The sequence below is a fragment of the Agelaius phoeniceus genome, assembly GCF_051311805.1.
Source record: "Agelaius phoeniceus isolate bAgePho1 chromosome W unlocalized genomic scaffold, bAgePho1.hap1 SUPER_W_unloc_1, whole genome shotgun sequence".
Taxonomy (NCBI): Eukaryota; Metazoa; Chordata; class Aves; order Passeriformes; family Icteridae; genus Agelaius; species Agelaius phoeniceus.
Genome location: NW_027509866.1, coordinates 9680544 through 9704329, shown reverse-complemented (window position 1 = coordinate 9704329; position 23786 = coordinate 9680544). Strand labels below are relative to the sequence as shown.

At 53.4% G+C, this 23786-nt stretch overlaps 2 protein-coding genes across 2 annotated transcripts in view; both read left to right on the top strand.

Annotated features, from left to right (window-relative positions):
• Positions 1-23786, top strand: part of LOC143692500 (uncharacterized) — a 317297-nt gene that overhangs the window by 119154 nt on the left and 174357 nt on the right. Inside the window, 2 exon segments of the mRNA XM_077172734.1 lie at positions 9050-9690; positions 10309-10311. Coding sequence (XP_077028849.1) covers positions 9050-9690; positions 10309-10311 — 644 coding nt within the window.
• Positions 18054-18986, top strand: LOC143692420 (olfactory receptor 14A16-like). Its single transcript, XM_077172655.1, has one exon. It carries the CDS (start codon positions 18054-18056, stop codon positions 18984-18986), a length of 933 nt encoding a protein of 310 aa, XP_077028770.1.

Genomic DNA, 23786 nt, shown 5'->3' with positions numbered 1-23786 from the left:
CAAAGTGTGATTGATTGTCAGCCATGAAGGGTCTTGATTTTTATATCTCTTCACACAGCATTAGAATGTGCTGGGAGTCAATATCAATTGGACATTGATTATACCAAACTAGAAACAGGAAAAGAATACTGGATAAAGCAGTTCTCTCCCCTTTTTATTTCAATACACCGGGTTCACATTGAAAACTATTCTGAAATTTGTGTAATTAACCACAGAAGAATTGAAAACTTCAATTATTCCTCAGGGATGTTCTTATTCAGGTGTTTTAAACAAATGTTTATGAGCCTTTTTCACTGAATTCCTCAGCTGAAGAGCTCAAGAAAGAAGCCTCTGGAGTAATAAAATTCATTAGCAACCTCCAAGTGGCTGAGGATCCATCCCCATCAGAGCAGCAATGAACAGCAATGGGCACAGCTTTGTGGCTGCCCCAGCTTTGGCATGGGCTCTGGGCCTGGAGCAGGAGCAGCTCTTGAGGGCCCCAAGGCCGGGGCTCTTGTGCTGCCCTGGGCAGATGGGATGGCAGCAGGGGCTGCAGAGCTCTCAGCACCTCAGGCCGAGGGGAGCAGGGCAGCCAGGGAGCCTCCTTTGGCCTTGGCCCAGCACCTTCCTCCATGGCTGGGACTGAGTCCTGTGGCAGCTGCAGCTGCTGCTGTGCCCTTGGCAGGGGCTGAGGCCGTGGGGCCAGTGCCCAGAGCAGCCTGGCCTGAGCAGAGCTGTGGGGCCAGAGCCGGCTGGGCCTGGCTGGGCTCAGAGAGGCCCTTGGTGCTGCCCAGAGCTCAGGGCAGCTGGCAGAGCTTGCAGGGAGCTGGGCTGGGCTCCGAGAGCCTGGCCCAGAAACCATCAGTGTCCATCTCAGCCTGGCTGAGCGTGCAGGGGCAGGACTCAGGCCAGGCCGTGTGGGGCAGGGCCAGTGCCTGTGCAAGGCATTGCAAACAGGCAAGTGGCCCAGAGAGGAGGCTACTCTGTGCCCTTGGTGGCAGGGACCGAGCAGGGAGGGGGCCCAGGACATTTGTCAGCGCCAGCCTCTGTGCCCATGCGTTGGCAGCCCTGGCTGCTGAGCCCAGCTTTGGCCTGGGCTGAGTTTGGCTGTGGCCCAGCTCCATGCTCCTGCGGGGCTCAGGGCCTGTTCCCGGCCATGGCCAGCCCTGGCTGCCTCTCTGCTGGCCCAGAGGCCGGCAGAGCCCGGGGCAGGGCTGTCTGTGCAGCCCCACGGGTGCCACGGGCTCTGCAGGAGCTGGCAGAGGCTGCCCAGCAGGGAGGCCATGGGGCACAGAGCCCCAAGGCTGCTGTGGGCACCACGGCACAGGGGCCGTTCCCAGCCGCAATGCTCCTGGCCTGGGCTGGGCCTGCACAGGGGCTGGGCCTCCATGGCTGGGCCAGCACAGGGCCACAAAGGGGCCACGCAGCCGCTGCCGGGGCTGACAGCAAGGCCAGGCACACACAAGCAATTGCTGAACATGGCCTGCGCTGGCCAGGCCTGACTGTGCCAAAGGCAGAGCTCAGCTGCCCTTGGGGGCTGCAGCAACACTCCAGAGCCCAAAGAGCCTCCATGGCTGGGCTGGAGACCAAGGCTGCAGCAGGGAAATGCAGGGCTGCTGCGGGATGGGGAGGCCATTTAATTCCAGCACACACCTCAGCTCTCTGATGATCCCGGCACCATGCTGGGCCCTGTTTCAGACTGGAGCAGAGCAGATGTTGATGGGACAGGAGCCCTGCAGGGCTGTCAGGGACCTGCAGCTTGCAAGGTGCTCTGCTCTCCCTCAGGTGCTCTGGGAGAGATCCAATCCCAGCTGGGCTCCTCAGGGCACAAGTGGCACTGCCTGTTCATGGGCACACAATTGATGTCTGCCTGGAAAGGGGCACAGGTGTTAATGCCTTTTTTTTTTCATAATATACAAACAAATCTTTTTTATCTGTGTCAATTGAGCATTCTTAAGAAATGGCAAAGTTTTCCAACCAGGGACAGGAATTTTCTGGATCTACTGGATTCTTTGACTGATGGCAGAAGAAGAAATACTGATTTTCCCCTCTCCCTTTGCCACCAACATTCAGTCTAATATTTCATGACCTCCTTCCTTTAGGGGTTTCCATCCCTCCTGGTTAAATGGCCATGTCTTAGGACATCTCTTCATTTAGAGCAGCTGGACCTATGTCTTTCGTATTGCTCCAAGACTGCCTCCTGTAGATGTTGTCTGGTCATTCCAATGCATCTCCCTTGACGGCCATCATGCTTTGAGCTTCAGGGAATTGCCCAATCTTTCAGAAGTTTAAATATTTCCTTAGTTGTAGTTTTTTCATTTATATCACCTCTTCTTATATCTTTGTCTAAAATCCTTAGTGTATGGAAATCCCTTGTGGATGGTGGACATGTCAGATGTTGCTGCAATGTCAGAAGGAGCCAGGGGAAGTGTTTTGATGTTTATTACATTTTATCATTTCACATTTTTTATGCTGGCCATGAAGAGAAACCTTTCTGTGCCTCTGAGTCTCACCAGTTCCTGACCCCCAAAGGACACAAACCTGATGAGTTGTGGTTCCCATGCCAGTGGCTGCACTTGGACCTCCCTCCATAGCCAGAGCAGAGCTCCCTTGTCCCAGAAAGTGCCTGGCAAAGGAGGAATGAATGAAACAGGACAGGCTGTGGGAATCAGGGGCAGGGCAGATCCAGGGAGAAGAATGACTTTTGCATTTGATGGGGCTGTGCCTTCCCTTGGCTTTGTTGGCTGACAAGAAATGAACATCCCTCTGTGTCTCGGGCAGCTCCTTCTGCAAGGAAAGCAGGTGGGAGTTGGAGCCAAGGAGCTGAAAGCTGCAGGTGCAGCCTGGGCTGGAGGGAGCTCAGATTTGCACAAGGCTGCTCTGAGTGCCAGGGCTTGGATGGGGGAAATGGTGGGCTGGGTGTAGGGACAGAGTCTGATTGATTGTCAGCCATGAAGGGTCTTGATTTGCATATCTATTCAAACTGCATGAGGAGGTACTTGGATTCAGTGTCAATCAGAGATTGCACATACCAATGAATTAACAGGAAAAATAAAACTAAACAGACCCTAAAAAATGTTTTCTCACTGTCTTTTTAAATATCATGTCTTCAGTTTGAATACACTACTGAGATCTACTTAACCACAAAGGATTTGAAAATTAAAATCAAATGATTCCCAGAGGCTTGGCTTGTTCAGGTATTCTGAGTGTAAATGAGCCCTGGGACACTGAATTCCTGCACTCAAGAGCTGAAGGCTGAACAAGCCTCTGGAGCAGGGAAATTCAGCAGCAGCCTCCAAGTTGCTGAGGATGTCAGCAGCCCCCAGTGAGGCCATCCCTGCCCAGAGACCGTGGGGGAATGGGCAGACAAGGAGAGCGTCCCTGGGGCTGGGGCAGCACAACTCAGAGGCACCAGCGGCTCCAGCTGGGCAATGGAGTGTGGAATGTGGCTGGGAAAGCCCTGCCTGGGCTGGGCCAAGCAGGACACACAAGCCCTGACTCTCATCCCCCAAACAACTCTCTCAATGAGACATTTAAAAGGAATTACAATTGTTTGTGTCCTATGAGTTGGATGCACTGGAGAAATACTGACAAGAAATCCTCAAGAGGTCAAAACAACAAAACAGTCTTTACGGGCAACTTCAGAAAATAAGAGAAACTTGGCATATGGTTTAATGCCACATTCAATCAGCAGAAAACACTTCTCAAAGCATTACCTTGGCCCATTCAATTTCATAAACTCTAAGCCTGTTCAATTTTAAGTTATTCAAAATTTGCAAGAGGACAGAAATAGAAGAAGACACAGAGAGAGCTAAAGACAGAAAAGATACAGAGAAGCACACACACAGCTACCAACTCCTGGATTCCAGCACTGTTCCGATGGAAATTCCAAGAGGATCCAGGGTCAAGATGCATGCTCTCCTTGTGGTCAGCCTTCAATACCCCTTGGTCTTCCTGGGCCCTTCCCCCAGGTGGGGCTTGGGCTCATTTGGTCCCTCAGGAGCTGGGCTGGGGCTGCAGAGGTGGCTGTGGAGCATTGCCTGTGCTGTGCCAGGGACTGGCAGCCACTGCTGGGCTGGGATAGAGGCTCTGGGGGGATTGGGGTTCAAGGGCAGGGCTGGGCTGGGGTTCCAGGGCAGGGCAAGGTTGGATCTTCCCCTTCCTCCCCCACACACAAAATGTTTTGAGCCAACAATCTCCTCCAATTTGTCACAACAGGGATTGTTGGAGGTGAAACCCCAAATTTGGCCATGTGTGCCTGGCCCAGAAGGACTGTTCCTTTCCATAGGAAGGAAAGAACAGAGCCCCAGTGTTTGGAAGGCAGGTGAGAGCCTCTCTCGTCCAAGGCCAGCCAGACTTGTCAGGAATGGCAGATTTTGTCCCAGAAATGCCAGCCTGGGCCTGGCAGCGCTGGCCAAACGCTGCTGCAGCTCAGAGAGCCCTGGAGCTGGGACCCTGCCCTGGGGAGCCTGGCCAGGGCCCCAGCAGCCTCTGGCCAAAAACCTTTTCCTGACATCCAAGCTGAGCCTGCCCCGACTCAGCTGCAGCCGCTCCCTCCACTCCTGTCCCTGGGCACCAGAGGGAAGAGGTTCCCACAGCCCCAGCCAGGGACCCGCTCCCAAGGCTGCTGCCATGGCCACCAGGGCTGGCACCAGCTGGGATGCTCGGTTTCCACGGGCCGGGCTTCAGCAATGGGATTCCCCAATTTCCTGCTCCCGCTAAAACCACACTGCCCTTGCTGCCCTCCCGCCTCCCATGGAAAGCACAAAAGGCAAAGATCCCGGGCTGGGAAAAGAACAATTTATTGGGAACAGGAACGAGATAAGGAAAAAATGGAACAGAAACAATATTGATAACAGAAGGGATAAATAAAACTTTGACAGGGAAAACTAAACACAACTGACTGTCTCTTCCCAGCCACAATTTCCCCTGTCTGGAAAGGACACTCTTCTCCTCAGGGAGAGAGAGAGAGAGTCCCTTTCCTACCCCTGGCAATGGCCTGAGGTGGGAGTGAATGTAATGAAAGGGCCATGGCCAGACCCTCATGTTCTTCAATCCCACATCATGTCACGGTCAGGAAAAGGGACAGGTGTCTTCCCAGTATGGATCATAGGGAACACGGATCCCAGGACTCTTCCCAACGTGGGTCCTCTAAAGAGGGATGAAGCTGGAGCAGTGCATAAAGCTGTTCCTGCAGCTGGGGCATTTGCAGGCCTTTCCTTACTGGCGGCTCCGTTTGTGTCTGGTCAAGTGAGAGCTGCTGGTGAAGCTCTTCCCACACTGGGGACACTCGTAGGGCCTCTCCCCAGTGTGGATGCATTGGTGCCTGATAAGTTCTGAGCTGCAGCTGAAGCCCTTCCCACACTCCCCACACTCGTAGGGCCATTCCCCAGTGTGGATCATCTGGTGGCTGATCAGGGTGCTGCTCTGCCTGAAGCTCTTCCCACACTCCAAGCACTTGTGGGGCTTCTCCCCATCATGAAGCTGCTCATGGACCACCAGTTCTGAGCTCTGGCTGAAGCTCTGTCCACCTTCCTGGCTCAGGGTGGGTCTTTCCTCCTCAGAGCCCCCTGGGCTGGGTTTTGAGCCCCCCCTTCTGTGGGATCTCTGGGGCTTTTCCTCCACGTTGGAATTCTGCACCGTGGAGCCATTTATAATGGCCTCTTCCACATGGTTCTGCTTTGGGGATTTGTCCTCCCTGGTCTCCATCCTCAGCTCCTTCCCTGGGGGAGGAAGGACAAGGGGAGGATGGGATTTGCCTCCGTGCCAGAGGGAAGGGGAGGGAGATCCCCCCAGTGCATCCCCAGCAGGACGGGGTTGGCAGCAGGGTTGTCCTGCAGCCGGGGGCTGTGCTGGGCTGGGAGATGAGAGAGGGGGAAAGGGGCACTGACTTCCTCCTCACCTGCCTGGGTGTCCCAGGGCATTGTGTCAGTTTGAAAAGACAGGTGTCTGCTAAGGAAGGCAGGAGACTCCCTTGAAATGGAAAATGTTAATCCCTTCACTTGGAATTATAATTTTCAAAACAAGGGGCTGTCAAGCAAAGTCAATGGGAATAGGAATAACAGTTCTTCAGAAGGAAAATTAAAAATACAAATGCAGTAGTACTAAAAACTACTTACAGAGTAAGAATACAACCTGACACCCTGTGGGTCAGAGTGTTGGTAGCACTCCTGTTAAATGGTGGTTGCAGTGCTCCTGCAGGGACAGGTGTGGTTCTGTTGGAGCAGTGATCCTGTGGAAGGGTGGAGTTTTCCTCTGAAGGTCCAGTTGTGGCGTCGATCGGCCCGGTCTTCCTCTGGGATCCAGTGGAGCTGAAAGCTGCTCTTCTGGGAATCTTGTGGGAGAAGGCTGACTCTGTTGTTCACATTCTCAGATTATATCCAGGTAGGAATGCTTGGCTCCTCCCTCTGGGCAGATCTTCTCACAATGGGATGATGGAATTTTTATCAGTGACACTCAATGGCCCATTAACAGAAGATATCTCCCTGGAGGGAGGATTCATGTGGAAGAGATAAAGTAAACTGCTCAATTAACAGATGATAATTGCCCCAACTTTAACAGAGGGTAATTGAATACACACCCAGCTAAACCTGAGACACTGTTCCAGCCTTGGAAAGCAGGATTTGGTACCAGGATTCTTTAGGGAATGCAACCCTGATTGAAGGCAGAGATAGAATCTCCAGAGCCTGCAGCCAGAAATGGACAGTTGTGTGATACTCATTTCAACATCTCCTCTTTTGGAATTATTTACTAATGATTATTTGCTTTGCCTACCTAATATTTTTGTAATTTTTTGCAAATTTGCATTATCTAAATTACACTGTTCCTTAAGTTAAGTTGGTGTCTGTGTCTTTGGTGCGGGCCCTGCCCACTGGCGAAACAGGGCCCAATCCTGCCTAAGAGTTACCTGGGGAGACAAAACCCTCACTGCAAATGTGCCCCCTTCCTCCTTGTTCCCCACACTTCATGCACTGATCATGATGTCCTATGCTCTGGGGTATCCCTGGGGTCAGCTGGGATCTCCTGTCCTGGCTGTGTCCCCTCCCAAGCTCCCCCACAGCCTCAGCCCCTCCCCAGCGTGGCCGAATGAGGGGCAGGACAGGCCTTGGCTCAGTGCGAGCTCAGCAAGAACAAAACCATCTCTGCGTGCTCAGCCCTGTGCTCAGCCCCCGGGCCCGGCATTTCCTCCACTGCCACCCCGGAGCCCCCTTTCCCACCCCTCTGCCCCACGGCCGCCGCAGCACCGGCTGACAATAGAAGCAATTCTGGGGCAATTCCAAGTTTCCTTGGTTCCTGCACAGCTCCAGCTCAGCTGCTGGCAGGTTACAATTAAAGAAAAGTGCAAATTCAGCCCAATACAGATATTATTAAAAGGAAGGGAAAGCTCTGTGTAGCTGTCACAAAGGTGACAGGGATGAAGAGAATAATGATTCTCACATTTGGAAAAAAACCAAGCCTGGGAATTCAGTAATTATTTGGGAATTTAGCTACTTGAGCTGGGCTTCTTGTGGGACTTTTAGCAGCCTTGTGTTCCTCACCATGTGGTGAATGAACCTTGTCAGTCTTGCTGGTATCATTTGCTCCATTTCCACCAGTGATTTTAACAAACTTTTCAAGTAGGGACAACAAAGTATTTTCTTTACACTCCAGTCCCACAACAGCCATTTTCCTCATCAGTTCTCCCATAGGTCGCTCAGACAAAGCTGCATCCAAGTTTCCAAGAGTTCCTCCAGAGAGACCCACAACCTCCTCAGAGGAAGGAACCATGCTGTTGTCAAAGGCAACTGGGGTCAAACAACAGTGCCCTGAACTCACTGTGCCAAAATAATTTTGCAATCTGGTTAAGAAAATATTAGAGAGATGCCATTTGCCCTGGAGCAGGGCAAGTGTGACATTGTCCCCTGTGTGTGTGGCCTTCCCAGGGTGGGGGTTTTACACCTGAGCCAGTTTGGGTAAGGGGGGTGGTGTTCACCCCCTGAGCAGGGATTCCCCCACTGTTTCAGGCTGCAATGTAAGTTGGAACCAAATGCATGTTTTCAATGCCCATCTTCATCAACTGCTAGAAACAGGTGGGGCCGTGTTCTTGATCTCTTCCATGACTCAGCCCTGATAACGCCCTCCAGGGGAGATATCTTCTGTGAATGGGCCATTGGGTGTCACTGCAGGACTGATCAAATTCCATCCTCCCATTGTGGGATGCTCCGCCCAGGGGGAGGATCCAAGCATTCCTACCTGCATATAAGGTGAGCCTTCCAAAACCAGGAGCAGCTTGCCTACTGGATTCCCAGAGGACAACAGCTCCAGAACCACAACTGGACCTTCAGAGGAAGACCTGACCCTTCTGCAGGATCACTGCTTGGACAGAATCACGTTCATCACTCCCACAGGACTGCAGCCACCATTTAATGGGACTGCAGCCACCAGCCTGACCAGCAGGGTGTCGGGTTATATCCTGACTCTGTCAGTTTAAGGCAGTGATTCTGCATCATTGCCTTGATCTTCATTTTCTTATTAAATTGTAATCCTGGTTTAGACCCTCCCCAGGTTTGCCTTCAAACAAGTACAAAATTCAATGTACTTATCCCTTGTTTTCTTCTCAAAACAGGATTTTCCATCCCATAAACTTGGCCAGATGGAGGAGGAGGCTGTGAGGAAGAAGAAGGTGCCCCAGGAGCCCCAGGCAGGTGAGGAGGAAGTCAGTGCCCCTTTCCCCCTCTCTCCTGCTCCATCTCCCAGTCCAGCACAGCCCCCGGCTGCAGGACAACCCTGCTGCCAACCCCGTCCTGCTGGGGATGCACTGGGGGGATCTCCTTCCCCTTCCCTCTGGCACGGAGGCAAATCCCATCCTCTCCTTGTCTTTCCTCCCCCAGGGAAGAAGCTGAGGATGGAGACCAGGGAGGACAAATCCCCAAGGCAGAACATCATGGAAGAGGCCATTTTGAGTGGCTCCACAGTGCAGAATTCCAACGTGGAGGACAAGTCCCAGAGATCCCACAGGAGAAGGGGCTCCAAACCCAGCCCAGGGTGCTCTGAGGAGGAAAGACCCACCCTGAGCCAGGAAGGTGGACAGAGCTTCAGCCAGAGCTCGGAGCTGGTGGCCCATGAGCAGCTTCATGATGGGAAAAAGCCCCACAAGTGCTTGGAGTGTGGGAAGAGCTTCAGGCAGAGCAGCACCCTGATCAGCCACCAGATGATCCACACTGGGGAATGGCCCTGTGAGTGTGGGGAGTGTGGGAAGGGCTTCAGCTGCAGCTCCACCCTTTTGACCCACCAGTGCATCCACACTGGGGAGAGGCCCTACGAGTGTCCTGAGTGCCAGAAGAGGTTTCACACCAGCCCTGATCTCGCCAGGCACTGGCAGATTCACACAGAGGAAAGGCCCTTCCACTGCCCTGATTGCGGGAAGGGCTTCAAGCGCAAGTACCACCTCATCAGGCACCAGCGCATCCACACTGGGGAGAGACCCTACGAGTGCCGCACGTGTGGGAAGAGGTTTCGGACCAGCTCAAATCTCCTCCTGCATGAGCGCATTCACACGGATGAGAGGCCCTTCTACTGCCCTGACTGCGGGAAGAGCTTCAAGCACAATTCCACCCTCATCAGGCACCAGCGCATCCACACTGGGGAGAGGCAGAGGCCCTACGTGTGTCCCCAGTGTGGGAAGAGCTTCACCAGAAGCTCTCATTTGACAAGACACCAACGGAGCCACCCGTAAATGAAGCCCTGCAAGTGCCTCGATTGCAGGAACAGCTTCATGCACCACTCCAGCTTCATCCCCCATGGGAGAAGCCAGATTGCAAAGAGCCCTGGTGATCCATGTTCCCTGTGATCCATGCTGGGAAGACACCTGTACCTTTTCCTGCCCTTTGCCAATGACCTGATGTGGGATTGGAGAACATGAGGGTCTGGCCATGGCCCTGTCATTACATTCAGTCCCACCTCAGATCATTGCCAGGGACAGGAAAGGGACTCTCTCTCTCTCCCTGAGGAGAAGGGTGTCCTTTCCAGGCAAGAAATATTGTAGCCAGGCAGACCCTGTGAGTTGTGTTGTAGTTTTCCCTGTAAACAGTTTTATTTATCCCTTCTGTTATCAATATTGTTTCTGTTCCTGTTTGTTCCTTATCTCGTTGCTGTTCCCAATAAATTGTTCTTATCCCAGCCCGGGATCTTTGCCTTTTGTGCTTTCCATGGGAGGCGGGAGGGCAGCGAGGGCAGCGCGGTTTTAGCGGGAGCAGGAAATTGGGGAATCCCATTCCTGAAGCCCGGCCCGTGGAAAGCGAGCATCCCAGCTGGTGGCAGCCCTGGTGGCCATGGCAGCAGCCTTGGGAGCGGGTCCCTGGCTGGGGCTGGGGGAACCTCTTCCCTCTGGTGCCCAGGGACAGGAGTGGAGGGAGCGGCTGCAGCTGAGTCGGGGCAGGCTCAGGTTGGATGTCAGGAAAAGGTTTTTGGCCAGAGGCTGCTGGGGCCCTGGCCAGGCTCCCCAGGGAAGGGTCCCAGCTCCAGGGCTCTCTGAGCTGCAGCAGCGTTTGGCCAGCGCTGCCAGGCCCAGGCTGGCATTGTTGGGGTGTCCTGTGCAGGGCCAGCAGTTGGACTGGAGGATCCTGATGGGTCCCTCCCAGCTCAGCCAATTCTGTGCTTCTGGGATCCCATCAGCCTGGGGATGGGGGCTGCCAATGGTTGCCATGGCAACGGGCTCTGGCTGCAGGCCTGAGCTGGTGTCCATGGCAACCACCCCTGGCATGGGGTCTCCATGGAGCTGCCAAGGGACTGAGCATAGCAACAGGGGGCTGGTGATGGTTGCCATGGAAACTGACCATAGCAACAGTGGACTGGTGATGGTTGCCTGCTAAGGATCAGATTTGTCACAGGTCCTCAGAAGGGTTCCATGGGGACTTTCCAAGAGTCTCCAGGCTGTTCCAGAGCTGGAATGTCACACACAGAGACAGGGGCTCCATGGAGACCTCCCAGGGCTTTCTGGGATGGTAAAGAGCCCTGGGGTCAGAGACAGTCACAGCCATCCCATGGTGACATCCCAGGAGTCCCCAGGCTGCCAAAGAGCCGGGATGTCCCAGACACTCACATGGGTTCCTGTCATGACCACAGTGGGAGCTTCAGGCAACATTTATTAGAGAAGCTCCTGTTGGGTCACGAGGTGCAGGAACAATCCCCAATACTCCCCATAGATCCCCAAATGTCACTGTGTAATCAGTGTTCCGTGCTTTCTTTCCAATGGAAAACAAGCATCCTTATCCTCCAGGTGTCCATGTCTGAAATTGGATTCCACCTCCAAAATTCTGGATATCCAAGGGTTGCTCCCAGGCACAATCTGCCAGTACCATCAAGCCTGGGTGGCCTGGACCTCTGGTGGCTGCCCCTGCAACACTGGGGCTGGGTTCTTCCCTCCCCATGGAGATCACTGGGACACTGTGGAGACCTCATGGAACCAAGGGAATCATTGTGGCACCACTGGAGCCCATGGAACCAAGGGGCCATGGTGACACAGTGGGGCTTCATGGAACCCAGAGACCATTATGGCTCCGTGGGGCCTGATGGAACCATGGAGACCATTGGGACCCTTCAGGGCCTGGTGTCACCAAGGGGGCATTATGACTCCTCAGGGCCTCAGGGAAGCAAGGGACCATTGGGACACTGTGGGGCCTGATGGAACTGAGGGAACATGGAACAGACCTGGCTGGTTCGGCTTCCCAGGGGTCCCCTGACAGGTCTGGCTGATGTTGCAATGTCAAGGGCCGCCTCTTATCAGCTCCTGGAAAACTGGGGCTCCGTGCTTTTCTTGCTATGGGAAAGAACCGGCCCCCTTTTCAGATGCCCATTGCCAAAATTGAAACTCTCCCTAAAGCAATTCCTATATGCAAGGATATCACTCAGAACAAAATCCTGCTTGCTCTGGCTGGCCTTGGCCTCTGGTGGCCATTTCTCATCTGCCCCTGAAACACTGGGGCTCTGTTCCTTCCTTCCTATGGAAAAGAACCGGCTTTCAGGTCCAGTGACCATGGCCAAAATTAGAATTTGGCCTCTCAATTCTGTTTATCCAAGGACTGATCTCAGACAAAAGTAGCCAGGACAGACAGGTCAGGCTGGCCCTGTCCTCTGGTGATTTTCTTAGACTCTGAGCTGAATGTTTTCATTTGAAATCACCTTGGAGAGGGCCTGGAGATCTCCCAGGGAGGTATTTTGAAACCTCGGGCACATGAGCACTATATAAGGACAAAGGAGCTCTGTGCTCTGCGCTGTTGTGTTGGTTTTGCATCACGGAAGTGATGTTCTAAGAGAAGCTGCTAGCAGTTTCCTCCATGTCTGACAAAAAAAACAATCAGTAATTATCTTTGAGAATTGGCAATCTGTTAAACTATGAAGGAAACTGTACACGCCTCTGTGAAGGCACATGTTAAAGATGGGAAAGCCTGGGAGGGTCTCTTTCCCTTCTGGCTGGCACAGAGGTAACAAGGCTGACCCGGCCCCGTCTCAGCCAGGCCGGGCCGGGCGGCTCCTGCCGTGGGGCCGGGCCCCTTCCCAGGGACCCCGCCAGGCCCCATCGGCTGCCGGGCAGGGCAGGGGAGGCCGCGGGGCCGAGGCCGGGCCGGGCCATGGCTGCAGTTGGGAACATCTGGGCCCTGCTGAGCCCTGCCCCGCCGCCAGCCTGGGCCCAGCCAGGATCCGCCGGGCCCCAGGAGCAGCCCCGGGCCGGGCCGGCTCGGCCAAGATTCTTCCACCCTTGGGCTTCAGCCGCAAGCCCCGGGCAGGGGCAGGAGAAGCCATCGGCCCCGGCCGTGCTGCTGCTGTGCTCTGGCCTGGCTGCTGAGATCCTGGCCCTGCCCCAGCGCGGCCCATCCTGACACAGCCCCAGCGCAGCCGCTGCAGAAACCTCCATCGTAAAACAGCTCCGGCCGCAAGCACCGAGCCCGGCCGGGGGCACGGAACCATCTGCAGGCCCCGGGTGAGATATGAACTCTTTCAGTGCTTCCCCCTCCCTCCAGTGAGAGAAAAGGACAAAGTGCAGGCACAGAGAGGAGCAACATGAAGACACCGAGGTCACTGCAGAGGAAGTTGAGTGCCAGATGGGAGGGATGAGGAGATGCCTTGATCTTGGGGCTGAAATCCTCTTGTAAAGCTATGGGGAAGGATGTAATTGATACATCAGACTCTCTTTTTCCCTATAACTAATTGAAAATATGGGGAGATGGCTTGTTCAGCAAAAACCTCCATGCTAAAGTAGGCAATTGTTGAAGTAGCTGTGATCCCATGAGAAGTTTAAACAGAGAAAGAGAGAAGAGTAATGAGATCCTGTGCTATCAGGGAGAGAAGAAGAAGATCTCTGTTCTCAGAGATGAAGATGATTTCAGAAATAGGTGAAGAGAATCTTTGCTCTTGAACAGCTCATCTTTAAACTCATACCCCATAAGCTGACATGGCCCATAAACACAGCTGTGGGGAAAGCTGTGACAAATGGGAGGGACTTCACAATTGCAGATTTTCTGGGCACCTGCTATTCATGGGAATTGAGAGCCACGAGTGAACTTTTTTCTTATGGAGAAGTCTCCATAGCATGAGAGAGAGACTCCTCTCCCTAAGTGAACTGAAGAAAGACTGTTCTAGATGGTGTAAAGTGACTGAAACTTTCAGGTTTTGTCTCCTTGCATTGTCAGTAAGAAAGAAAAGGTTGTAGGGAGAGGAGAAGTGTTCAGATTCTTATTATTCTTTCTTCTATTCACTGATAATAAACTTTTCAATATACCCCTTTAAAATTTTGAGCCTACTTTGCCTTTCTCCTAATCCTATCTCGCAGCAGGAAATGAGTAAATATATTCCAGGGAGTGCAATGGTAATTAGCCAACACTGATCCCACTGCACTAATAGATGCATTGGCTGAGAAATCTCAAATTAGCAAACCAAACTCACTCCAGATACATTCCTGATAAACTGCATTAGAGCAGAGGGAAATCAAGGCAGAGCCATGGTTTGTCAGGACTTGCTTCATCCTGATGAGCCCTGTCGTGCATTTGGAGCTGAGCCCTTGAACCTCAGGGCCTGAGAGGAGATTGCACAAACCTTTCCAGGAGTCAAAGTCAGAAGAAAACCCCAAAGTGTCTCAAAGCATGAATGGGTCCCACTGAGGTCCATCCCCAACACAGGCTCATCATGGACTCCTTGGAGGAGAGAATTGGAGGCCAGGATGGCACAAAAACCTCTCAGAGTCTCAGTGTGGAAAGGAAATTCCAAACTACCTTAAAAATTTTTAGAAGCTGAAAGCATTACTGAGCAGCACTGAGTGTCAGTACAAAGCTCTCCAGGGACTCATTAAAGCAGATAATTGGGCCCTGATTGCACAAACCTCTCACAGAGTCTGTATCAAAAGGGAAACACCAAGAACCTTAAAATAACTAAAGTACTTTGAAGCATTAATGAGCCCACTGAATGTTGTTACTGATAACGGCTCTCCAGAGACTCATTAAGCAGATAATTGGAGCCTGTAAATGCACAATCTTTCTTATAGAGTCTGTATCAAAAGGGAAAGGGGAAGTAGCTTAAAAAACTTAAGTACCCTGAAGTATTAATGAGTCCCAATCAATGCTGCAACAGGCAGAGAATCTCCAGGGACTAATTACAGCGGATAATTGGAGGCCATGATTGCACAAACCTCTCAGAGACTCCAAGGCAAAAGCCAAACCCCAAGTCCTTTGAAAACCCTGCAGTCCCTGCAGGGAGCATGAAGGAGCCCCCAGGGCCATTGCTGAGCAAGGCTCCCCAGGGACTCCTTGCAGCAGATCCTTGAGGCCACTGGGATGTGGGCTAGGGGGGGATGCTGAGGGCAGCACAAGGGGCTGACAGTGCCCAGCCTGGCTGGGGCTGTGCCAGGAGGCCCCAGGGCCTCAGCACAAGGTGTCTCCTCCCAGCCCTTGCTGGCACAGACCCTGCTGTGCCCCAGGGCACCAAGACTTCGCTTCTCTTGGTCCCCACCTGTCATCACTGCCTGCAGTTCTCTGCTCTGCCTGGGGCCTGGGGACACTTGCTCAGTCGTGTCCCTCTCTGGGACCCATTAAAAGTCCAAGAAACTTTGGAGTTGGATTCTGCCTTGGAGCTCTGGAGAGGTTTCTTCAGCTGCCTCTCAGGGACTGATGTTCAGGGCCTGAGCACAAAGCCCCAGAGGCTGATTAAAGTCCTTGTGCTGTGTCTGTGCTGCTGAGCTGGGCTGGGCTCCTGGCACAGAGGCAGCTCCTGCTCACCAAGAAGAGCTTCAAAAGCACATTTCTCTTGATGAGCAGCTCTTGTGCCAGCCCAGCAGGGCTGGGGAACTGCCTGCAGCCAGCCCGGGCACAGCACAGAGCCACAGAGTGGTTAAAGTCAGCCTGGGCTGGGAGCACAGGGCAGAGCTCACTCAGGGCTCACTAGAGCAGAAATCAGTCCAGGTTTGAAACAGTCATTCCCTGGCTGTGGGAAGAGAAGCCGCAGTTCCTGCAGGGATCTCCTGGAGCTGGCACAGCCCAGAGCTTTTAGGACCTTTCAGGAGGACTCTCAGGGCTGCTCCAGGGCAGGGCTGTGGCCCTAGGGCAGGGCTGGCTTTCCCTGCTGCCCCAGCCCAGGCACAGCCCAAGGCAGCTCCTGTTGCCAGGCTCTGCTGCAGGGCTGAGCAGCCGGGGCTGCAGCCAGGGGTGCCCAGGGCTGTCCTGCAGAGCAGGGTCCTGCAGCCCAGGGCGCTGTGCTGGGGCAGGGACTCTGCTGCCTGCCAGGGACAGCTCTCAGCCAGCCCTGGCAGCTGCTCCCAGCACTGGGCAGAAGCTTTGGGGGGAAGGAGCCGCCCTGAGCAGGGCAGGGGCTGCTGCTGAGAGGGGCTGGGTGGGGCAGGGCTGCTCCCAGCTCCAGACCAGCCTGGGCACAGCTCCGGAGGGCACTTCCCAAAGAAGGTAAGCCTGGGATTGCTGGAAAGATCAGGAGCTTTCCTGAGAGTGTTTTCAATTTCGTTCTTGGAGAAGGATGGGAAAGTTGGGGTGATGGCGAAAAGATTTTTGCATTTTACACATTTTTCATATATTCATAGCTCTGTAACTTACTATTATATAGTTATAAATCTACAATCCTTACTTAACACTACTAAATTCCTAATTAACTATAATAAACTAATATTACATACTTATATAATTATAATAATTAACTCTAGTACGTTTCCTAACCTTTCTCTTAGATTTTAGAACAATAAGCTCACTGTCTAAATACCTTCCTGAAATACTGTCTTATTATCAGGAAGAGAACCTACAAAACCATTTTTTTAATTGACCAGAATGTGAGCAGTCATAACAAAAATTTTTGGCAAAGAAGCCTTTGGACCTATTCCAACAGGTTGAGCAGGGAGTGTGTAACACAATGGCCCTGTAACCAGGGCAACTGAATCTCCTATTGGATGTTCCTGTTAAATATCCTAATTAATCAACCTTAATAAATTGTTGAAATCAGGGACCGAGTGTGCCCCATCCCCATTGGGACACCTGGAAGCTTCCAATTAATGTCTGGTTTTTACTTTACTGTTCTAACACTGTTGCAAGGGTTTTTTTTTTTTTTTCTTTGGATTATAGACAGCAGGGGGATAAGAGAAGCAGAACAGGAATTGTTATCCCAGAATCCCAAAACATTCTAAATTGAAAGGGACACACAGGATCACCAAAGGAATGTTTGAACATTTACAGAGAGTCCAGAACTGTAACTTTGGGTGGTCAGTGTCTCTGCTGGGAGCCTCCCAAAGGGCCCTCAGCCACTCCTCAGCCCTGCACAGCAGCAGCATCACCTTTGCAGGGCCCAGCAGGGCTCTCCTGAGCTGCCCTTGCCCAGCTGCACACAGAGCCTGCCCCAGCCAGGGCCCTGCACACAGGCAGGTTTCTGTAGGGCCCCAGCCAGGGCACACAGGCTGGCATGGGCTCTGTGAGCGCTGGCAGGGACAAGGCTCCTCTCAGCAGGGAATGTCCAGGCCCAGGGAGATGCTCAGGGAAGGAGAGGGGGCTGGAGAGAGCAGGGCTGGGGCAGGAGGGCACTGTTGGTGTGTGGGAGGTGCCGGGCACAGCTGGGCACGGGAACACTGTCCTGAGTGCCCGGCTGTCTCTGCCCTGCCCTCTCAGGCACAGCACCACAACATCTGCTCTTGGTTCTGCCCTGCCCTGACATTGGCACTGTTACCTGCTGCTCTCAGGGAGGCTCTGGCATCTGCAGCAGCTGAGTCAGGCTCTGCCCTTGGCATTCCTGCCAGGCAGGGCTGTCCATGGGAATGGGGTGTCCAAGCTTCCCTGGCCCCTGTGGGGCTGTGGGCAAAGCAGTCCATGGCAAAGGGGAATGAGCTGAGCCCCCTCCCTGAGATCCCATCATGGGCACAGCCAGGGATCTCCTTGCTGTGCCCTGCCAGGCTCTGAGCTGCCCTCCTGGCTGCAGATTTGTGCCTGGATCTCTTGGAGTTCCAGCCTCTTGGAGTATCCCAGGGTGATCCAGGAGTGTGATTGTGCTCTGATTGCAGCCAAAGGTGCAAAGCCAGGGCAGCTGGGAACAAGCCCATCCAGCCCCTCACCTTCCCTCAGCCATGGGGAATCCTCTGCCTCTCCCATCTCTCAGTGGCAAACTCTGAGTGCAGCAGAAATGCTGGGGATTTGTGACCTCAGAGAGCCAGGAATGATGTGTGGATAGGAAAAAAATTCCTAAAATCCATTCCTGCCCTCCTTTAAAAGTGGGAGTTCACATGCTACCCAGCCTGTCTGCATTAGGAGTGATTCCCCTGACAAATCCTGGATATCCAGCATTGTCCATCTGCCCCATGGCCACAAAACTCAGGGCAGCATGGCAGGGATGGCTCCTCGAGAGCCCCCATGCACAGGCCTGGCTGCTCCTGGCACACTCAGCCAGCACAACTGGAGCTCAGACAGAGATCTGGGTGAAGGTTTTCCCAGAGCAGGAGCAAGGCTGGGTGAGTCCCAGCGGGACAGTCTGCAGGGAATGGGCCAGGTTTGGCCCAAAGCAGCCTCTGCTGACTTGTCACTGTCCTTTCTCCATGAACAGGTGCACCTGTGCAGCCCCAGCCAATGTCCAACAGCAGCTCCATCAGGCACTTCCTCCTGCTGGCATTGGCAGACACGCGGCAGCTGCAGCTCCTGCACTTCTGCCTCTTGCTGGGCATCTCCCTGGCTGCCCTCCTGGGCAACGGCCTCATCATCAGCGCCGTAGCCTGCGGCCACCACCTGCACACGCCCATGTTCTTCTTCCTGCTCAACCTGGCCCTCGCTGACCTGGGCTCCATCTGCCCCACTGTCCCCAAAGCCATGCACAATTCCCTCTGGGACACCAGCAACATCTCCTACACTGCATGTGCTGCCCAAGTATTTTTCTTTCTGTTCTTCCTCTCAGCAGAGTTTTGCCTCCTGACCATCATGTGCTACGACCGCTACGTGTCCATCTGCAAACCCCTGCACTACGGGACCCTCCTGGGCAGCAGAGTTTGTGCCCACATGGCAGCAGCTGCCTGGGCCAGTGCCTTTCTCTATTCACTGCTGCACACAGCCAATACATTTTCCCTGCCCCTGTGCCATGGCAATGCCCTGGGCCAGTTCTTCTGTGAAATCCCACAGATCCTCAAGCTCTCTTGCTCACAGTCCAACTTGAGAGAACTGGGGCTCATTGTTGTTAGTTTCTGTTTAAGTTTTGGTTGTTTTGTGTTCATTATTTTCTCCTATGTGCAGATCTTCAGGGCTGTGCTGAGGATCCCCTCTGAGCAGGGACGGCACAAAGCCTTTTCCACCTGCCTCCCTCATCTGGCCGTGGTCTCTCTGTTCCTCAGCACTGGCACATTTGCTTACCTGAAGCCCCCCTCCATCTCGTCCCCCTCCCTGGATCTGGCACTGTCAGTTCTGTACTCGGTGGTGCCTCCTGCCCTGAACCCCCTCATCTACAGCCTGAGGAACCAGGAGCTCAAGGCTGCAGTATGGACACTGAGGACTAGATGGTTTCAGGAACATTAAACTGCTGGCCAATTTCTGCAAATCACTTGTAATAAAAGTCATCTTTGAAACTTCTTGCTGGTTTCCTTTTGGAGGTTCTTTTCCTTTGTTTTACTTTTTTTTATATTGTCAACAAATAAATGTCATTCCTTGTGCCATTTCTCATTTTGTGTCTCTCCATCTTCCCTGTGGCCACAGACTGTTTCAAGGAGGAGCTGTGCTCTCAGTGGCTTTAAAGGAACGAAAGGATCTCCCAGAAAAGTTTTCTGCAGAGATGCCCTTTTGTTGCCTTCTCTGGAGCTGCAGCAGCAATGTCTGTGTGCAGAGCTGGGGGCAGATCAGTGCTGGCCCAGCAGCTCTGCTCCTGCTGGCCACACCATTCCTGATCCAGGCCAGGAGCCATTGGCCTTCTTGGCCACCTGGGCACACTGCTGCCTCATGTCCAGCCTGCTGTCCATCAGTCCCTGCAGGTCCCTTTCTGCCTGGCTGCTCTCCAGCCACTCTGTCCCCAGCCTGTATTACTGGGGCCAAATATCAGGGCCTGGCACTTGGACTTGTTAAACCTCACCTTGTTGGATTCATCCACTCAATCCAGCCTGTCCAGGTCCCTGTGCAGAGCCCTCCTACCCTCCAGCAGATTCACACTCACATCCAGCTTGGTGAAATCTGCAAAGATGTCCTTGTTTCCAAGGGGCCCCTCAGGGTCACAATGGTCCTTTGGTTACACCAGGCCCTGCACTGTCACACTGGTCTCCTTGGTTCCATGAGACCATGCAGAGCAGCAATGTTCTCTTTGGTTCCATGGGGCCCCAAAATGTGACAAGGGACTTCTTGCTTCTGTGAGGCTTTACAGTGTCACAATGTTCTCGCTGGTGCTGCAGTTCCACAGTGGCCCCTTGGTTCCATGGGGCCCCAGGGTGTCACAATGGCCCCACGGTCACATGAGGTCCCACACTGTCACCATGGTCTCTGTGGTTCCAAAAGTCCCCTCAGTGTCACAATGGACTCCTTGTTTCCACGAGGCCACACAGTGTCACAGCATTATTCCAGATCCCTTGAGGCCCCATCGTGTCACAGTGGCCCCTTGGTTACACAGGATCCTGCAGTGTCACAATGTCCCCTTGGTGCCATGAGGCCCTGCAGTGTCAGAACGGCCCCTTGGTTCCACTGGGCCCTGCAGTCTCCCAATGGTCTCCTTGGTTTTGCAGTGTCAAAATGGTGAAACCCTTGGTTACACGAGGCCCTGCAGTGTCACAATGGCCTCTGTGGTTCCACGAGGACCCAGAGTGTCACGGTGCACACCCTGGTTCCATTTGGCCCCAGAGCACCACCATGGACCCCTGGTTCTGTGGGGCTGCACGGTGTCACCATGGTCCTCTTAGTTCCAGGAGGCCCTGCAGTGTCACAATGGCCCGAGTGTCCCAATCATCACAGAATGACAGAATCAAATAGGCTGGAAAAGACCTTTGGGATCATCAAGTCCAAGCAATGCCCTAATACTGCCTTGTCCCCCAGACCATGCCACTGAGTGCCACTGGAGAGGGACAGTGACTCTGCCACCTCCCCTCTGGCCAGCCCATTCCAGTTCCCACTCACCCTTTCTGTGAAGAACTCCTTCCTATTGTCCAGCCTGAACCTCCCCTGGTGCAGCTTAAGGCTGTGTCTCCTTGTCCTGCCCTCCAGCAGATCCACACTCACACCCAGCTTGGTGCCATCTGCAATTTGTGAATGCTGCACTCGACCCCCTCACCCAGATCATCAGTGAAGATATTAAACAGGACTGGGCCCAACACAGATCCCTGGGGACAGCACCAGTGCCTGGACACCAGCTGGGTGCAGCACCATCCCCACCACTCTCTGGGCCCAGCCTCCAGCCAGCTCTTAAATCTCCCAGCCAGGAGGGAACCTGCCCAAGCCGTGGGCTGCAGCTTTTCCAGGGAATGCTGTCAGAGACAGAGTCAAAGGCTCTGCTGGAGTCCAGGCACACAACATCCACAGCCTTTCCCCCATCCACAGGTGGGTCCCCTGGGCATAAAAGGAGACCAGGTTGGTCAGGCAGGACCTGCCAGCCCTAAATCCACTGAGCTGGCTGGCTCTGATCCCTGGGCCATCCTGTGGGTGCCCTGTGATGGCACTCAAGGTGATCTGTTCCATAACCTTGCCGGGCACCCAGGTCAGGCTGACAGGCCTGGAGTTCCCCAGCTCCTCCTTCCAGCCCTTCCTGGGGATGGGCTCACACTGGCACCTCCAGTGCTCTGGGCCTCCCTGCTGAGCCAGGACTGATGGTAAATGATGGAGAGCAGCTTGGGGAGCTCATCCACAGCTCCCTCATCCCCCTGGGATGGATCCCATCTGATCCCATACACCTATGAGCATCTGAGTGGCTCAGCATGTCCCCAGCTGCTCCCTCCTGGATTCCAGGGGGCTGTTCTGCTCCCTGTGCCCATCTACCAGCTCAGGAGAACACTTGTCCTGACGGAAATCTGTCCTATATTGAAAATTGTGACAAAAAAGTGTAAAGTAGCTTAGCCTTTTCCTTATCTTTAGTTACTGTATTCCCCACTGCACTCAAAAAAGGGTAGAGGTTCTTCATACCTTATCATTTGATATTAATTTATGTATAGAAATATTTTCTATTGTTTTTCACAGAAGTTTCCAGGTTAAGCTCTAATTGAGCTTTCACATCTCAACTTTTCTTTCTGCATAACCTGACACCATCCTTAAACACTTCCTAAGTTGCCTGACCTTCTGTCAAAAGTTCATGCATCCTTTTCTTTCCCGAGTTCCCACAAAAGCTCCATGTGGAGCAAGGCCAGTCCTTTTCCTCACCAGCTCATCTTTTGCCACACTGGGACAGGCTGCTCTTCCCCCTTAAGATTACTTTGTTGAAATGTGTCCATCCTTCCTTGACCCTTTTGTTTTAAAGGGCTCTTTCTCTTTAAAAAAGTCAGTACCTGATTCGGTACTCCCCAAATCAGCATCCTAAACAGGCCAAAGTCTGCCCTTCCTAATTCCAGTGCAGAAGTTCTGTTGCTACCCCTCCTTCTTTCACAGAACTTTGAAAACTTGATTATTTCATGGTCACTGTGCCCCAGGCAGCCTCTGAGCCCCACATCTGCCCCCAGCCCTTCTCTGTCTGTGAACAGCAGCAGACAGAGCTTTCCCTGGCAGTGGGAGTATTACCAAAAATTCGGTAAAATGAAAACTCCTTAACCCCAGTGTAGCATTAAGAAGCAGCATTCTTTATGCTGCTGGATGCACAGGGGAGAGCTCCTCCCAAAGCCCTGCAGGCTGAGTACAGGAAAATTTCTGTTTATATTCTGTATTTTGCACACATATTCATTGATTGTCCTGGACTAAACATACATATGATAATCATTTCCCCAAAATCATTGACATATTTCCCCTCCCCTTTACCCATGTGTTCTTCTGTCCTGGGGGTCTCTCTGGTTGTCCCAGGTGGTCATGGACCCCACTGTTCCAGTGGGTCTGGCTGAGCTGGCAGGACACTGAGGCTGCTGAACTTCCAGTTCCCCTTCTGACACAATGGGCCTTGTGTGGTTTCCATAGGCCTGGGGATGTGGAGAACAAGCTCCAGGTGTCAGCTCACCTGGTGTAGACAATTGATCATCTGGTAACATGAGGTCACAGAGTGGGATATGACATCACAGAGTGGGTTATGTGAGGTCATTGATCAACTATGGCATCATAGACTATCTCTGTGACATCACAGAGCCAGCTGTGTGACCTTAGAGAATGGGCTGTGACATCACAGAGCAGGCTGTGACATCCCAGAGGGGCTGTGTGACATCCCAGAGGGGCTGTGTGCCATCCCAGCAGGGCTGTGTCAGGTCACTGGGTTGGTCACTCTGCCCCAGCTCCCCCTCACAGTTTCTCCCAACAAGTCCAATGCTGTCCATGCCCAGCAGGGTCCCTGTCCCCCGGGATCCCCCCGGCCCACCTGGAGCCACAGCCTCCACCAAAGGATGTTCCACAGGATCCAACCCAGAGCCTGACATGGGGACAAGGGGCCAGGGCTGTGTGACCAGGACATCAAGGACGGGGATTATCCAGGTCACTGTGGCCTGGGTTGGGTTGCCCAGGGCAGGAAAGATGTCTGGCAGCTGGAGCAGGGTCTGGGAAGGGCCTCCAAGGTGGGGCTGGAGCCCTTGGGCTGTGAGCAGAGGCTGAGGGAGCTGGGCTTGTCCAGCCCAGAGCAGGGAAGGCTGAGGGGCTCCTCATCCCAGCCTGGCAGTGCCAGCGAGGAGGGGATGGAGAACACAGAGCCAGGCTCTTCACCGGGGGCCTGGTGGGAGACAAAAGCCAATGGGTGGAAGGGGAAAGAGGGGAGATCAGCCAGGACAGGAGGAGATGAAATGAGTCAGGCTGGTTTCAGCATTTCCTCAGCACCAAAAGCAGCCTGACCTCCCTTCTCCATCCACCACTGACAGCTTTGCAAATCAGGAATTGTTGGAGCTGTTTTGCCCCCACTCCAGGATGAGCATCCTGATACAAGAACTTAATTGTGTTTATATCTATCACAGAACCATATTTATCTGAAATTAATTTTAGTATGGAAATCCCTTGTGGAGGTGGACTCCTCAGATGCTGCTGGGGCATTGCACTTAGCTCAGGGAAGAGTGAGATTGTTATTAAATTGTGTCCTGTTCAACCATGGTCTGTTGGCCATGAAGAGAAACTTTCTGTGCCTCTGAGTCTCACCAGTTCCTGGTCCCCAAAGGACACAAACCTGATGAGTTGTGGTTCCCACTCCAGTGGTGGCACTTGCACCTCCCTCCATCCCCAGAGCAGAGCTCCCTT

Excerpts from the sequence above, each read along its gene's own strand:
- LOC143692420 (XM_077172655.1), top strand. The coding sequence starts at position 18,054 with ATGTCCAACAGCAGCTCCATCAGGCACTTCCTCCTGCTGGCATTGGCA.